The sequence below is a fragment of the Myotis yumanensis genome, unplaced genomic scaffold (genome assembly GCF_028538775.1).
Source record: "Myotis yumanensis isolate MYYU_CA2020_CCGP unplaced genomic scaffold, mMyoYum1.0.hap1 SCAF_13, whole genome shotgun sequence".
NCBI lineage: Eukaryota > Metazoa > Chordata > Mammalia > Chiroptera > Vespertilionidae > Myotis > Myotis yumanensis.
This window is the reverse complement of record NW_027223764.1, coordinates 17,485,937-17,501,712: the sequence shown is the minus strand read 5'-3', so window position 1 is coordinate 17,501,712 and position 15,776 is coordinate 17,485,937. Positions and strand designations below refer to the sequence as shown.

The 15,776-nt window shown below is 55.8% G+C and overlaps 1 protein-coding gene across 4 annotated transcripts; it reads right to left on the bottom strand.

Moving 5' to 3' along the window:
* Positions 1-1,093: 1,093 nt before the first annotated feature.
* On the bottom strand, positions 1,094-14,434 carry LDB1 (LIM domain binding 1). 4 transcript variants are annotated; one of them, XM_070432439.1, is made up of 11 exons: positions 14,197-14,434; positions 6,240-6,342; positions 6,072-6,116; positions 5,885-5,957; positions 5,688-5,790; positions 5,134-5,306; positions 4,525-4,647; positions 4,200-4,283; positions 3,986-4,109; positions 3,643-3,791; positions 1,094-2,944 (listed from the first exon to the last, which is right to left on the bottom strand). In XM_070432439.1, exons 1-11 carry the CDS (start codon positions 14,219-14,221, stop codon positions 2,714-2,716), a joined length of 1,233 nt encoding a protein of 410 aa, XP_070288540.1. In that variant the 5' UTR covers positions 14,222-14,434; the 3' UTR covers positions 1,094-2,713. The 4 variants fall into 4 exon arrangements, with proteins under 4 accessions (XP_070288540.1, XP_070288539.1, XP_070288541.1 ...); XM_070432438.1 differs by having other exon boundaries at positions 5,885-5,960; positions 14,197-14,433; XM_070432440.1 differs by having other exon boundaries at positions 3,649-3,791; positions 5,885-5,960; positions 14,197-14,433.
* Positions 14,435-15,776: the final 1,342 nt, after the last annotated feature.

Below are 15,776 nucleotides of genomic sequence, written 5' to 3'. Positions count from 1 at the left end.
AATGTACACCTAGTGCCAGACAGACACACTGCAAGGTGTTACCTAGCACTCCCAGGGTGAGTTGGTGGTAGCAGCTGTCTGGCCAATGTCCTTCAGTCAGGTCAGGCCTGCAGAAGAGGAGTGGTGCATTTGTGTGTATGAAAATGCAGCCTTTGGGGTCCTGAGGCACTGGGCAACAAGGAGCTGCGCTGGCAGCAGGCAGGGCCAAGATCCCTCCTAAGTTGGAGAGGGGGCGGGGTAGGCCATGAACTGCTGTCCTTCTGCTAGCTGGGAGGTGAGGGTCAAGACACAGGTCCATGAGGTCTTACTTCAGATCCAGAGACACCTTAGTGGGGGAATAGTCTGAGGCCTGTTCCCCTGTCTGGGATGAAAATGAGGGAGACTGGGTAGGGGGCTTTGTAGGTGCTGAGACCCCATTCCCAATCCACAGTAGGGTGTCCCTGTCTTGACAATCCTTTTTAATGGTGGGGGAAGAGGGGACTAGAGGTGGGGAATTACTACCTAGAAAGAAGTTTAAGAAGTGTCCTATTCCTCTTTCCATCCTTCTATGGAGCGTCAGGCTGCTCCTTAGCAACACCGCTTAAGCATTCTCCTCTTTCCCTCCATGCCCCACCCAAAGCCAGCAAGGAGATAAACAATCCCGCTCTGACTTGAGACCTAGGCAACTGGGCTGGTTGGCCTCCCTAGTAGTGGCCTGAATCTCACGGACTGAGCCTCCCAGCACTCTAACCACCCAAAACTCCTTCAGAGACACTGTTCTCCACCCCACCCCCACCCCCACCAGCCTAACCCAGGGGAGGATATCCCAGGAACCCTGCCTCAGGGCCACCTTTCTGGCAGCCCTAAGACAGGAGTGAGGAACAGTTGGGGGGAGGGAAAGGGGGAGTCAACTTTTGAGGGACAAGCGGCCAGATTGGGATACATTAGAAGCAACACCAGAATGATGAGGGGGAATGTGAGATGGGAGTAAAAGGGAATCCACAGTCCAATTCATACCTCCTCCCCAATTGACTGGTCTTAGGACTGCAGGAAGGAGGAGAAAAGACTGCCTTGGGCAGTCATTATTGGGCACCAATGACCAACCAAGACACACTCAAACCCAAAAGTTGCTTTATTGATCTGTACCATACATGACTCAAATGGCCAAAAAAAAAAAAAAAAAGAAAAAAAAAAAGGCATTACAGTTAGGGTGGGACATCCATCTTCCCCACCCCCTTCCCTCAGCTCCTGGCACAGTACCCTTCCAGCAGTGGCAGCTAGAGTGAAGGAATCAGGGTGTAGAGGGCCCCGGAATCCAAAAGGAAGAGTGGGAAGAGAGGTGGTACTAACACTTCCAAAACTGGCAGCGGGAAATGGCAGAGAAACCAGAGCTGGGCCCAGACTCATAGGATCCGGCTTTTGGCCTCAACCTGGGCTCAGAGCTTCCACCTGTCCAACTGAAATAGAGCTGAGGGTCCTGGCTGCCTTCCCCTTCCTTCTACGAGACCAGGAACTGGAGGGTATTGGGAGATGAAGATCCTCTACTTCAGCTGGCGAACAGAGGCCTACTCCTCCCTGGTGAGCTTAGAGCTGGGACATCCTCAGTGGCTCCTCTATGGAGGGCAGGGGAGGACTAGATACAAAATTTGAGGGATTGGAGGAAGAGTACTGGAGAATATGGATGAACCCCCTCCCCCATCCCATGCCTGCCCAACTGAGACAAAACAAAACACAGTGACAAACAAGGCTGCTCCCTTCCCTCCAGACTCCCTAAGGGAGGGAGCCTCCCCCTCCTCCCATCCAAGGCAGCTGCTCTAGTGTAGGGCTTGTAAAGAATATACACATCATGGGGGGAGAAGGGCGCTGGGTTTGAAGGAGTCACAAGCACTAGGAGGGCAGGCCAGACTCCTGGAGGATGGGGAGACAGACAACACCTGGGAGCTGTTACAAAGGTGAGGCCATCAATGGCCCCCTACCCCATGGCATGCCTTCCCCAACTCCAGTCACCCCCGAGGAAAAGGGAAGAGAGATGGCAAAGTGTCTCCTTGGTCTGAAGCTCTCAAACTATATAAAATGATGTGTAACCCCCTTACCCTACCCCCACACTCACCTCCACCTGGACCCTAAGCCCCCCATCTGCCAGGAATAGGGAGGTAGCTGGACTTTTAATAAGGGGAAGAGGGGGGACATGAGTGATTTTTTTTAAACTTACATTTTTAATAATATTATTTTTTTAAAAAACGTGAAGCTGGGAGGTGGTAAAAGGGAGGAGCCCAGAGTTGTACCCCTCTATTACCAGCCACCTAGGTGAAGGGCCTGGGGGAGGAGTGCTTAACCAAGCCCCATAAATTTAAGTCCCTAGGAGCTGTGGGTATAGACAACCCCAGGCTTGAAGGGGGCAGAGTCAGGAGGATGGGGAACCCAGAACCTGGGGTGAAGATGGAGGCAAATGCTCTGGGGGTGGTCAGAACATTTCTCAGAGGCCCAGGGTCCATGTAGGCATCCACATGAGTACCCCCCTTCCCCCAAAAGGCTCTGCAGAGGCCAGGCCCAGCCCAGGGCCACTGCGGGGCAAAGCTTGGCACCTGCCCCCAGTGAGTCCAGTTCCTCCCTGAAGTGGGTGGATGGAGGCTGCCCATTTTAGATGCTCAGTCTCTTCATTCTGTCTTCTGCTCCCTGGGGCTTCGAGGGGTGGGGCAGGTAGGCAGAGCGCTGCATGGCCCTGGTGAGGCCTTTACTGGGAGGCTTGTGATGTGGGGTTCTCCGATTTGCTTTCTTGGCTGGATGGAGGCTTGCTGTTCCAGGGGCTGTTGGCGCCCAGGGCAGGGGAGTTGTTAAAGCTGTCCTCGTCGTCAATGCCGTTGGCCGCGTCAAACTGGGTATTCTCCAGCCGGGTGATGAGCCTCTCGTCCTCGTCCCCGAACTCCCCGCCCATCAGGGTGGGCTCCCCCACCACCATCACATCCTGAGAGTGGCGGAGGTCCCCAAACATAATCGGGGCAGGGGCTCGCCCGGCCCAGGGCGGCAGAAACCCCCCAGAGCCCCAATACCCACCCAAGAAACTCAACACCCCCTCCCCCTTCTCATATCCCAATTTCAAACATCGACTCCTCTAGTCCCTGAATCCTTCCCACTGAAGGACTGCATAGCATCACACCCTTTAACCCACATCCACTAGAATCTGGGAAGTCAATTTACTCCCCTAGCTCCCTATTCCATCTCCCCCAAATTTTAGGTGGCTCCTAAACTTCTGTCCACATGTAAGAGAGGGAGCAGATAAAAAACACCAATGGGGAAAGTATGTGCATGTGCATGTCAGTGTATTGTAGATTCACACATATTGAGGCTGCATGGCCCTCTATCAATGTGAATGTCTCTGATGGTGTGTGCCCCTAAGCTGTCTGTCCTGAACGTCCGTATGTTATCATGTCTGACTCTGTCCCTTTATATCTATATTGCTATGTCTGAGTCTGTGTGACCACAACTGTGCATGTGACTACTAAGGACTCATCAGTGATAAGAGTCAGCCCATACTGGCAGAGTACATTGGTAAAAACCGTCTGTGCTTCTATGCCTGCTAGTGAGCTCACAATGGGACAGGGTCAAGGGTCAGGGGTCAGCAGTGGGGCAGCCCAGAAGAGAGAAGAAAGCCGAGATGCTTACAGGTACCTGGCTGGAGAGGGCGAAGGTGCTGGCTGGGCTTTTCTTCTTGCTGTTGCTGTTGTTGGTGTTGCCACCCCCCGAACTCATGGTGCTGCCCCCTGACATCTTCCGTTTCCGCCGTTTGCTGGGCTGCTGCCGGGCGGGCTCCGCTGTGCCAGAAAAAGGAAACTGAGGTGGGGCAGGGTCCTGGGGCCCTGGCTCCGTATTCTGGCTCCTAAGGAGCCTGAGCCTACCCTGATCCCAATCTTGCAGACCCAGGGGCAAGAAAAGGGCTTCAGAAGAAACAGCCTTAGGGGATGGCATCAGATCCTGGTAAGAACAGGTGCAGGTGCAAGGCACTCACCGGGGGGTGCTACCATACGCTGCCACTTCTGGAAAAGGCAGGTCTTGAGGCAGTCACGAGGGCTGAGGCTGTAGGTCTTGTGGCGGGACATGAGCTCCTGCATGGGCTCGAGTATCACACAGAGCTGTAGGGAGACCAGAAGGGGGCTTTTCAGGGGAGGGACATGGAACTGAGACCAAATGGAATGGGCCAGAGACTGGGTGATCAGACTCACTCGGAGGTAGTTGAGAGTGGAATTGGACAGCCCACAGCGTGTGATATTTTTGGAGAGCTGATCCAACATCTGGGGGTCCTGGGCCTAGAGGGGGAGAAAGAATACTAGCACTTGGGGTGCAACTGCTCACCTGCCCTATCATCTGAGCCTGTGACACTCCTGAAAGAGAAGAGGGGCTAGTATTCAATCATGTTTTAGGTGGAGAAACTGGAGAATATGGATGAACCCTCTAAGGTCACTGTCAAGAAATAGAAGACCTTATTCCATCCTTCCCACTGTGTGCCCCCGCCCCTCCCCTTGTGTCTTGGGTTCTGCCCACACTCACATGCATGGCAAGGATGCTGCGGGGGATGAGCTCCCGGTGCTGCCGGATGCTGAAGTGCCATGTCTTTATCCGCATCATGTCATCAAACATGAACTCCAGGTACAACCGCCCCTCCACACATACCTGGAGACAAGGTTGTCACAGCTCTGCCCCCTCCCCATACCTGAAAGTATACCTGTTCTCCCATTTGCTCACAACTCCCCCAACTGCATATACTTCTGCTCCCTGCACCTAAATCTGGGTATGTAACTGACATGGACTATCCCCTCACATACCCCTCACACCCTTGACCCTTACACATATACACATACACATAGAAATGCTTAACTGATCCTTTCTTCTCCAATGTAGCTAGTGATACACTCATCTGCTATGGGCTTTCTATTAGGGCAGGCTCTTGTTCACTGGTGTACATACCCCCGTGGCCTAGAATACAGTCATATACAAGCTCAGTAAATGCCTGCTGAATGCTGCAGCACACCTGTTCTCCCTTCTTGTCTGATAACTTCCCATTATGCCTCCTTGGGGAACAGCTGAGTACATTTTGGGAAAGAGGAAGGGAATCAAACTCAGGTGCTTCAGCATTCCACATCCAGCTGGATTGCTGACCTGGGTGAACATGGGTTTGCCGTGCTGGGTCACCATGCTGCCCTGGTCACAGTCGAGGGACACAAAGTTGCTGTGGAATGCCTCCTTGGGGTGCTTAAGCACATAGTACAGCTCTGTAGCACCACCCTCAAAGATGCTGCGGAAGTAACGTGGGATCAGGGTCCGGCCAATGGCTGTAGAGATGGGAAAAACTCTTTAGAATAGAAGGACCTCAAAAGGGGTCAGGCAGATGCCATCCCTGCCAAAACAGATACCCTGAGACAAATACCCACTCCCAGAACTTAGATTCTCAACCTGGGGGTCGAACAACCCTTTCACTGGGGTCGCCTAAATACATCCTGCATATCAGATATTTACATTACGATTCATAACAGTAGCAAAATTACAGTTATGAAGTAGCAACGAAAATAATTTTATGGTTGGGGGTCACCACAACATGAGGAACTGTATTAAAGGGTCGCGGCATTAGGAAGGTTGAGAACCACTGCCTTAGAAGGCTACAGGAGGTACACACTCCCACAGCAGAACTGGCAGAACCCCCAGAGGCCACTCACTGTATCTCTTTGGTCCATCCTCCAGACAGAAAGTGATGGTTAACATGGCATCATCCTCAAAGAACTCAGTTGTGAAAGCATCCCACCAGAGATTGTCACACTCCTAAGAGCACAGGGAGAGGTATTTGTGTGTGTATCAGAAGATTATCACACAGGGGTGCCCAGATGGCCCTCACCCTCCTCTTTCCCCTGGATACCTCTGTCCAGTTTTGAAGCCGTTTGTTAAGCTCGAATATTCTGTAGTCAGTTTGGTTGCCATATGGTGTGTGCCTTCTGGGGTAAGTGTAGAAGGAAGTTAGTAGGAGCAGAGCCTCCTCCCCACCCCCACCTCTGCCTTCACCCATGTAATAGAAAGTACCTCCCACCCCATTGGACTCCACTTACCCAATCCCAGGCTCCAGGTATGTAGGCGGGTACATGGGAGTTGGGCTGTATAAGGGAAGAGGCTATGAGAATGGGGGTGGAAGACAGGAATTATTGGGAGATGTCACTCCCTCCCCTCTTCAGGCAGGATCCCATCTGGAAAAGGGCTGAGAAGTGAACAAGACTCACCCCACATCCCGATCTAGCATGGTGCCGGGATGGAAGGGAGGGAAGGCGTTGCCGTTCGGGGGCTCCTTCGGTGAGTACAGCTTGAATGACTTTGAGGAACAACCTGGAATGGAAATGAAGGAGGGGCATCCTGAGTCCCTCTTAGAAGCTCTCCTAAAGTTTGCTAGACTGTGTGGACAGTGAACTAGGGGAGGGGAACTACCCTAGGGAGTACCTATCTCTGCTTTTAAATCTGGCTCCAATCTTGTTTTATTAAGAAACTAGAAGTACCCAGGCCCAATACCCAAGACCTTATTTCTTCATGTGGCTGAGGCCTGGATGATAAAATTGAAACTGGGAAGAAATGTCAATACCATAGAATAAATAAATATCTAAGCATTATAATCTAATTTTGACAAACCCCCTTTTCAACTACATTATTTTGTTCAATCATCACAACCATGATGTGAGGTAGCAGGGTCAACTGTAACATTCCCATTTTACAGATTAGCCAATTGAAAGCTCAAGGGGACTTGCCAAGATCATAAAGCTAGGATTTGAGCCCAGATCTTCTGATTATTCCCATATCCTGCAGTATTTCTACCTTTCTGTTCCCTCTGAAGATCAAGTCAGTCATGGGAGAAAGAAAGGGAATTTGGACAACTCCCTGCCCCTCCTCCACACCCAGGGTCTCAGGAGGGCAGGGGATGGAAAGATAAAGGGGGGTGGGTGCCTGCTGGGTGCTGCAGACCAGATAACCACTTGAGCCTTCTGTCCCGCCCCCCTGCAACCCCCCTCCAACGGCCATTCCCTTATCAGCCAGCCCCCTCCCTCACACCTACCACCAATCTAGTATTGTCTCCAAACCAGAAACCCAAAGCCTCAACCCATTTTGTCTTTGAGACTTACAGTCACTGGATCGTGCTCTACTTACAAAAGGAAAAGAGGAGGCCTAGGAAGGAGACTAGCTTCCAGGAGGCTCCATCTAAGAGGCAGGTGGTAACTAGACAGGGATCTCTACTGGTACCTGTGCTCCTCTCTAGCTCACCTCACCCAGCAACACTCAGTTCCTAGCGTACTATATTACCTGACTGGAAGAAGTGTTATATTCATAGCTGGGTATGAGCCAGGTACCCCTGTAATGCTATTTTCCCTCTCCCTACAAAATGAGGGGAAACTGAGGCACCATTCCAAAGGTCCCGACCCCAGTTACAGGTGCTTCCTCGTCCCCAAACTTGATTACATTTGGAAGGGTAGCTGTATTGGTTGTGTCTGAGCCTCCTCCTCAATTTAGACACAAAATCTACTTTGTCCTTAGGGGGAAGAGACAAAGGAAGACCCTGTGCCAATGTGTCATTTAATTCTCTCCCCAGGGACCTTCCTCACAACACAGGCAAAAGGAGGGTCCCAGAAGGGCCTACACTATACAGTCCCTGAAGAAGCCAAGAGTCAGAGCCTGTGTGTGCCTGCACACATGTGTGCCTCATCTTGCCTAGCAGGCTTCTACCCTCAGCTCGCCCCAACATGCCTACCAAGGGCTGGAACCCAGCAGCCCCAGGCAGGATCAGAATGCCCAAAACAGGCCCTCGCCCCATGCATGAGCTCACACAGGCCACGTCCATGTTCCCAGCACAGCACACACGGCCTTCACATGCCTGTCTGAACTGAATGAGGAGCCTGTGTCCTCAAGAAAAGGGACAGTCCCACCCAGCCCCAAGTCTCCCCACTCCACAGACAGGTAGACCAAAGCCCCGTAGGAAGCCCAAACTCACACAGCTCACCACAGGCCAGGCCTGGCCTTAACTAGGCCATCCTTCCCCTAAAAGCATCACTGCCCTTGCCCTTAGTTTCAGGGCTACTTGGAGAAATGTGTCAGCTCAAGACCCTAAAAAGAAGGGAGGCAGGACACCTGGGTTCCTCTTTAATTCTGAAAAAAGTTTCAGAACTTCAATTTCTCTCACTAGCAAACTGACAGGCATTGTCTGGAGTTGGGTAACAGTTCTGAAGAGGAAAAATTCAAAGCTCTGTGGACTCTATTTACACCTCCAGTGAATGGACGCAAAAACTCAGCACCTCTCCAGAGGCATAGCAACTCCCAGTAGCCCCAGCACAAGGGCTTGGGAGTGAGAAGAGAAGGGGAGGGAACATCACCCAGACCATCTGTCCCTGTTGCTGCCTGTCCCCTGCAGCAGGGGTAGAGGGAGCAAAGTGGGGGTGGGGATGAAAGGGATGTGTCATCCAGACTTGGAGTCAAACAGAGCCCCCCTCCAATCTCTAGCAATCTGGGAAACCTTTAGGAAGAAGGAGAAAGGGAGAGCCCAGAACTAGTAAAGTTTTCTCAGGATGCAAGCTGCATCCTAGGGCGGAGGGGGGGCACCTCCAGCTGGGCATTTCCATGGTAACCAGCCTGACTTGAGGGCAGGCTCCCTCCCTTTGGGGCTGACCAGAGGTCAGCAGGCCTGGGAGCCCTGGCCTCTCTGAGTTGAGGCACCTCTCCCCCAGCCAGCACACCAGGCCAGGGCTAGACCCAGGACCTTCTACCCACCCCCTACAGGCTCGCAGGGCGCTCAGACTTACCTGGGAGAACTGAGGGGCCCAAGAGAGGTGCGGGGAGCAACTGGCAGCCCACCAGGGCCCTGGCAGGGGTGAGGACTGAAGGGGGGCCAACTTCAGCCGCTCATGTCCCGAGTGGGACGGGCAGGCCTGGCTGGGAGCTCCACTCTGCGGGCCGCACAAAGACTCGCACGCACTGCCTTGGCCTGCCCCGTGGCGGCCACAGCCCCGGGGGAAAGTTATAATGGCCACTGGGCCGGGGGCCGGGGGCCAGGGGGCCGGCCTGGGGGGCGGGGGGCTGCGGGGAGTCCGAAGCCTTCTTTGTTTGCGAGGTTTCCCTCAACAATGGCTGCTCCGCTCTCTCCTCTCTCCTCCTCCTCCTCGGCTCTCCCCGCCGCCGCCTCTCGCAGCCTCTGCCTCCAAGCAGTCCACCCGCCCTCCCCAGGCCACCAGGCCCCTCTGCGGGGGCACCAGGAGAGGCAGTGCCCGGCACTCACACTCACTCACAATCGCACACGCACAGACACACACAGCGCCCACCAGCTCACAGCCTTTCCTCCTTTCTTTCCCTCCCTCCCAGCTCGCTCTCGGAGCCTCTCTCAGAATGAGGCCCCAGGGCGGGCAGAGGGTGGAGCTGGCCCCACCGGCCCCGCCCCCTCCCAGCCGGGGAAGAGGAAGAGGGGGAGAGAGAGAGGGAGGGAGGGAGAGAGGGAGGGAGGCAGGCAGGCAGGCCTGGAGGACTGTTGAGAAAAACAAAGAGAGACAGAGACTGGGAGAGACTGGGATGGAGAGATGGAAACAAAACAGATGGGGCCTGCAGAGACCTGGATGGAAGGGAGGCCTGTGGGGGCCAGGCACTGAGATGTTTCACTGACCCCTCCCCAACTCACATGAGGTGCTCAGGAGTGAGCAGGGGAGCCAAGCCACAGGCAGGGATGCAGGAGGGTGCCCTCCCCTCTGGAGACTCCCAGTATCTTCAAACTGCCTCCCAAAGGTGCCCCACGTCCCTCTGCCTCTCCTCTGTGATCTCTTGGGTTGAACACTGGTCTGGGCTGCCACCCCTGGTGAAATCCCAGAGCAGCTAGCTGGGGGGAGTCTCCAGGGGGTTACTTTTGACAGAGATAGACTCTGACTTCAGCCTGTAAACACTGATTGGATGGAGGGGGACACTCCAGGCTCCTGGGCCCCCAACCCAGCTAAGTTCCAAGCCCTGACTTAGATCTGCCTTAGCAGGAGGCCCCTTCCTCCTCCTCCTCCACCTCCACCACCACCACCACCACCAGAGACACGTGGGTGCAGGAGAAAGAGGCGCAAAGCCACGCTTGCCCAACCAAGGGTCTACAGAAGGGGCTTAGTCTGAGGCTGAATCCTCCCCAACACCCCAGTAAAAAAGATATGTAGTTACTGGAGCAGAACCTGTTCTCCAATGCCAAGGGTAATCCCAAGAGAGGAGGTGTTTCTAAAACTTGGGTAGTGGTCCAGACCCCTACTCCCTGGACAGATAGGAAAAAAGAAACATACACACACACACACACACACACACACACACGCTAGAGGTGGCAGCGTATGACCTCCTACTTCATTGAAGGCGGAGTTGCTGCTCCCTACTTCCTACTCACCCCCACCATATTCACACATAGTCCCACGACATACACACCAGTTGACTGTGCAGAAATAATATTGCACCCGGCTCTGTGAACATCCTCCACACATAAATAACACATCTCACTTTCACATAAATCAGTACCTGATACACACCTGATACACACTTTTAACCAGTGATAAACCTCAAACCCTAAATAAAACCAAACCCCAAATGCACATGCACCGTCTATTAAAGACCCTGACTTCCACACACACTGTGACTAGTGACACACATTCCCTAACCCTAATATACACACCAAAAGTGCATTATATACCTCCTGAACTTGTGACAGGCTATTAGATACACATACTGACCATTGGTTATCCAGGGTTGAACCCCGTAAACCACACTTCCTGAAACCTGCACGGCATTCTCCATCACAGCCTGGCCACGACACACCCCAGCTTTCACAAACATCGAAATCTGTGACATTCAGCCAGACCCTGCAAAATACTGCCTACACCAGGACTTGCGCCATTCCCACGGACTCCCAAATTTACAGTTCAACTCTGGGATAACCACACTCCTCCCCCACTGACAATTCCTGTCATTTGTTTAGTGCCTTTAAACTTTCCAAAGTGCACTCATAGGCAGTACCTTAAGAAATCCTTACAGCACACAGAGCCAAATATTACCCTAACTAGAACAGACTATAATAAGACAGAAGGGCCTGAGCCTGGAATCCTGGGTTTCTAACCTCACTCATCCAAGCCCAGTCCTAGGGCATTGCAGCCATTCCTGCTCTCTTCCCCCTCCAAGGAATGCCCATTCCAGGCCCCAAATGCGTGTCTGCTAGTACATGGGAAGGGGTATAGGTATATGCTCTGGCTTCTGCTCCAGTTCAGAGCTCAGAACCCTGACCCAGTCTGTCTCCTCAAATTTTGGGGAGAAGGGCTCCTATGTACCAAGACACACCAAGGCTCTGGCATATCATCCAAAACGGGCCCTCTCTTAGTTCCTTCTCTAGCAAGTCTACTCCTCCCTATGTTCTGACTTAATTCTCTCACTTGCACAGGGGCAGGAGAGGTCCAGCTAAAGAGAACAAGTCTGAATTAAAAGGCCCTATTTGGGGTGGGAATGAGCAGGGAGCAGCAAAGAATGACAAAGGTGATGAGGAAAGAGTAGAGGGAGAGCACCCCTCCTGGAGGTGAGAACTCTGAAGGGCAGCAGCCTGCCCCAGCCCACAGGATAATGTACCAGCACTGCCCCCTGCCCGGGCCCCTGGGGCTCCCTGACCCAGGCCTCCAGTGTGCCTGCCCCCCTTCCTTTGTCTGTGCCCGGCCTCCCGTTGGCCTGGCGCTCTGCCATCCTCCTCTCCTGGCTCCCAGCCGCCACCACTGCTGCCTCCTCCCCTCCCCCCACTCCTCCCTGCCTTAACCCTTCTGAGCCACATGCTGCCCCAGACAGGCCCTGGCCCCTTCAGCAACCTGCCCTGCCCAGGGTGATGCCCCTCAGCAGAGGTTCTACCTGTCCCTGACCAAAGACCCAGAAGCTAGTCACCACCCCAGGAGCACTATGGGAGCTGAGTGTGTGTGTATGTGTATCTTGTGGTGTGCATGTGTGTGGGTCTGCGTGTGCTCTGGCTTCCCTCAGTCACATGTGTGGGGCATGTGCTGTCTCTGCTGGGCTCGGGGAGGAGGAGGAGCTGGGAGACAGCAGAGCACAAAGGAGAGACTCAGACAGGCAGGCAGGCAGCAGGCGGGCGGCCTGCCAGGGCGCCTCAACCCCCACCCTAGGGCTGCTCAGGTTGGGTGGGGGTGGGGGTGGGGGTGTCTTTGGGCCTGGGCTGTACATGCTGCCACGATGTCCTTGTGTTCAGCCATGTGCTCCCACCCACCCATGCAAGCCTGGTCCCCTCTCTTACCCTAACTCCTACCGTTCCCCACCTCCAGGGCCCTCCCAAGCCCTTCTTCATGTGGTTCTCCTTTAACCTCCATCCACCCGCTGTGACATCAATCCGCAAGACTTCTTCACATTTGGTAAATGATTCCCCAATCTTAGCCATCTTTTGCCCCCTCTCCCACAACCAGGTCAAGACACAAGAAAGGAACATGCCTTTGGGGGCACTGACGGAATATGCCCCTCCCCCCCCATTCCCACCTCTTGGTGCTTGAGTCCTCTTCCTGTCCCCATGCTGCTACACTACAGGCTGAGGGGGAAACCTTCTCCCTTCTCTACTGGACCCAAGCCCCCTGCCTCAACTTCAGGGCCAACCTCCCATCTACCCTTAGCCTGACAACCCCTCCATACCCACCTCCTGCCCACCATTTGTAGGAACTCAGAATCAAAATATAAGACTCAGTCCTCTAATTTGTCCAGAGCCTTCGTTTCTGCTATGCTCGTGTGTGGCAACGGAGAATCAAGGCCATGGGGTGGACTCAGAGCATGAATGGATCCGAACAAGGCACCCAGCATGGAGCAATTTATAAAGAAAATACACACATAAATATGCACACCAAGCTGGTAGGAGGAAGACTGATGGGACTGGGCAGGATTCCAGCTACGTAAGCTCTTTCCTCTCCTCTTCCTCACCCTCTGCAGCAGGAGCCAGGGGTCCCCCACACCCGGATATCCCAGGACTCTCAGGCTCCCCTAGCCCTCCTCCTGGGCCCTGGGCCCCTTAAACATCAGCCTCAGCAGGCACTTTAAGTGTGTGCCCAACCCAGTTTGGCCAGGGTCACATGATTTTCAAGGAAGCTTCCTCACTGGCAGCTTCCCTTGGGGATGGGGGGGAGGGGCAGTTGTGGGGTATGGGCCTCCCACAAAACAGAGCATCCCAGGAGCAAAGGACCCAAACCAGACTAGATTCAGGGAAACCTGACTATCAGAAGAAAGCTAACTCCAATCTGGGACAGGAGGGCGTCCCGGGGAGTCCTGGGGAGGTGGAGCGACGGCGTTCTGAGGCCCCCTGAAGACTACCTCCCCAGGCACATCGCCTCTCTCTTCCCCCAGGCAGTGAAGGGGAGCCTTCCCTCCCCACCAAAGAACTCAGATCCAGGCTGTCACTGGCAAGAGCAGTGTTTTGGGGAGGCAGGGATCTGAGCCTAAGTTCTCTCTCAAATTCTTATTTTGGGTTCAAGCATTGCTCCCCGCAACTCAGCTCTCACAAATCACTCTAGCTCCTATTTTGCCTGGGGCTCCACATTCCCCCTCTCACGAGGGCGGGCAGGCCAGGCCCCAGGGCCCAATTATCTGCCCCCTCTCCCCCCAGGAATACCTTCCGTCCCTCAGGATGGCCAGCCTTCCCTGGCAACAGGCAGGGACATTGGAAGGGGGGAAGGGGGGGAAGGGGGGCCCCAACTAATCCCTCCACCCAAACTCGGTCCTCAGAACCTGCCTGGAGGGGGTGTCACAGGATCCTAAGAGGGAATAGGCAGCAGGGAAAGGGGGGGGACAACCCAAACCAGCCAATCGCAACTCTATGATGACCTGAGGGGGGGGGTCAAAAGTCCAGACTCACTTCTGATTGGCTAACACCCTGGAATTCTGGGAATTCCAGCCCCCCCAACCCCTCCCCAAGTAATCTCTCCCCCACCCGCAAAAAAACCCTAACACAAGCTGCCCCCAGCACCCCCTCCCCGCGCCTCCGGGCTGCTGCGCATTTACCCCTTTGGGGAAACCCCTCCCCGGGACCGAGGCCCCGCATCCCCCTCACAGCCCCTACCTCCGCCATGCCACCGACGCCCCCCACACAAGTTCTCGCCAAACAAGGGGTGAGGGATCCGCAGAGGGAGAGGGAGGGAGGGAGGGAGGGGCCGGGCGGCCGTGCGCCTCACTCACCAGGACAGGCACAGCCCACTGACATCTTCACATCGCCCGCCGCTGGGAGCCCAGCCGAGTCACGGTGCCCGCCCCGCGTGGGGACAGGCCGGGCATGAGCCGCCGCCGCCGCCCGCGGCCCCTGCTGCCCTCGCCGCCGGCCCAGCCAGGCCCGGCCTCGGCCCGGTGCGGGCGGGCCCTGGCTGCAGCGAGGAGCCTGTCAGGCGCGGAGCAGACAGGAAGCAAGCCCGGCGGGAAGGCGAGCTGCCCCTGCGTGTGCGCGCGCGGGTGTGCGTCCTCCGAGTGTGTGTCCGTGCGCGCGCGTGTGCGTGTCTGTGCGCTCCCGCCGCCCGCGCCGCCGCCGCCGCCGCCGCCGCTCGCCCTCCGCTCCCTCTCCCGCTCCGCCCTCCCGCTATCTCCGGCGCCCGCTCCCCGGCGCGGGCCGGGCTGGGCCGGGCTTTATTAATATGCTAATTGCCTGCTGGGGGGCGGGGCGAGCGTGTCAAAGTGACCCGACGGGCGCAGCGAGCGGCGACGTGCGTGCGCCGCGCGGCGGGCGGCGGGCGGCTGGGGGCCCGGAGCGTTCAGGGAAGGCGAGCATGTGACGCAGCTTTTAAAAAAGGAGACGGAGGCAGAGACCCCGGAGAGGGAGGGCGAGGGGGCGGGACTGGAGGCGAAGCTTCACCCTCCGTGTCGGTCCTCCCGGCGCATCGCCGAGGTGGGAGCCGTGACGAGCCGGAGCGGGAGCAGGGACGGGGGGAGGCGGAGCCAGGGCGGGCTGCGAGGAGTAGCTCTTTCTCCACCCCAGCCGCCACCCGGGAGGGAAAGGAGACTGCTGACCCCCCCTTCCCCATGCTCCCCGCTGAGACCCCAGTCCTACCCTGGGGGCCCCTTGTGAAGCGCCCCCATGCAACCTGGGTGAAGAAAAGAAGCTTTATCCTAATTCTTGTGGCCGCCCTCCCACTGGCCTCCTCCCTAAATTAACCACCCTCCCTTGCTTGCTAAACCAGTTGGGACTAGAGCTGAAAGGGTTAATTAAGTGGGGTCCCCGCCCTCCCCCGCCGGAGGGCCTGGGATCAGCGTTTTCCTGGGGGGAGGGGGCAGAGGCTTGACCGCTTGGCTGGACTGGGGAGTGGGAATCGGCAGGCTGTCCTTCCCTCCAGCAGGCTCTCTGACTCATCCGTCCAGACACTCTCCTCCCTTCCCCCTTCTCCCTCCAGTCTCCGCCTCCCCCACCCCACCCCACCCCCGGCCCCCCGGCACTCCCCTGAAAGCTGCTCTCTCCTTTGAGGGTCTGGAGACGGGGGGGAACCACCCCCCCCCCCCAGTGTGCCCTACCCGCAGGGGCTTTGGCCACGGTGGGAGTGGGGTGGGAGGGAGGAGGATCTGGATGGTCAGTGTAAGGAACACTCCTTCCCTAGGGAGGAGCCTCCCAACCTTCAGGCACTCCTCAAGGACTCCCCCACCCAGCCTTAGGAGGGGCTGCTCCATCTCCTGCATCTCCATCCTTTCCCCAAAGCCTAGCCTTAGCTGCCTCATAAACAGGAAATACCTATTAGCAGGGGGAGGGAGGGGAGCCGTCTGGAAAAGAGAGTTGGTCC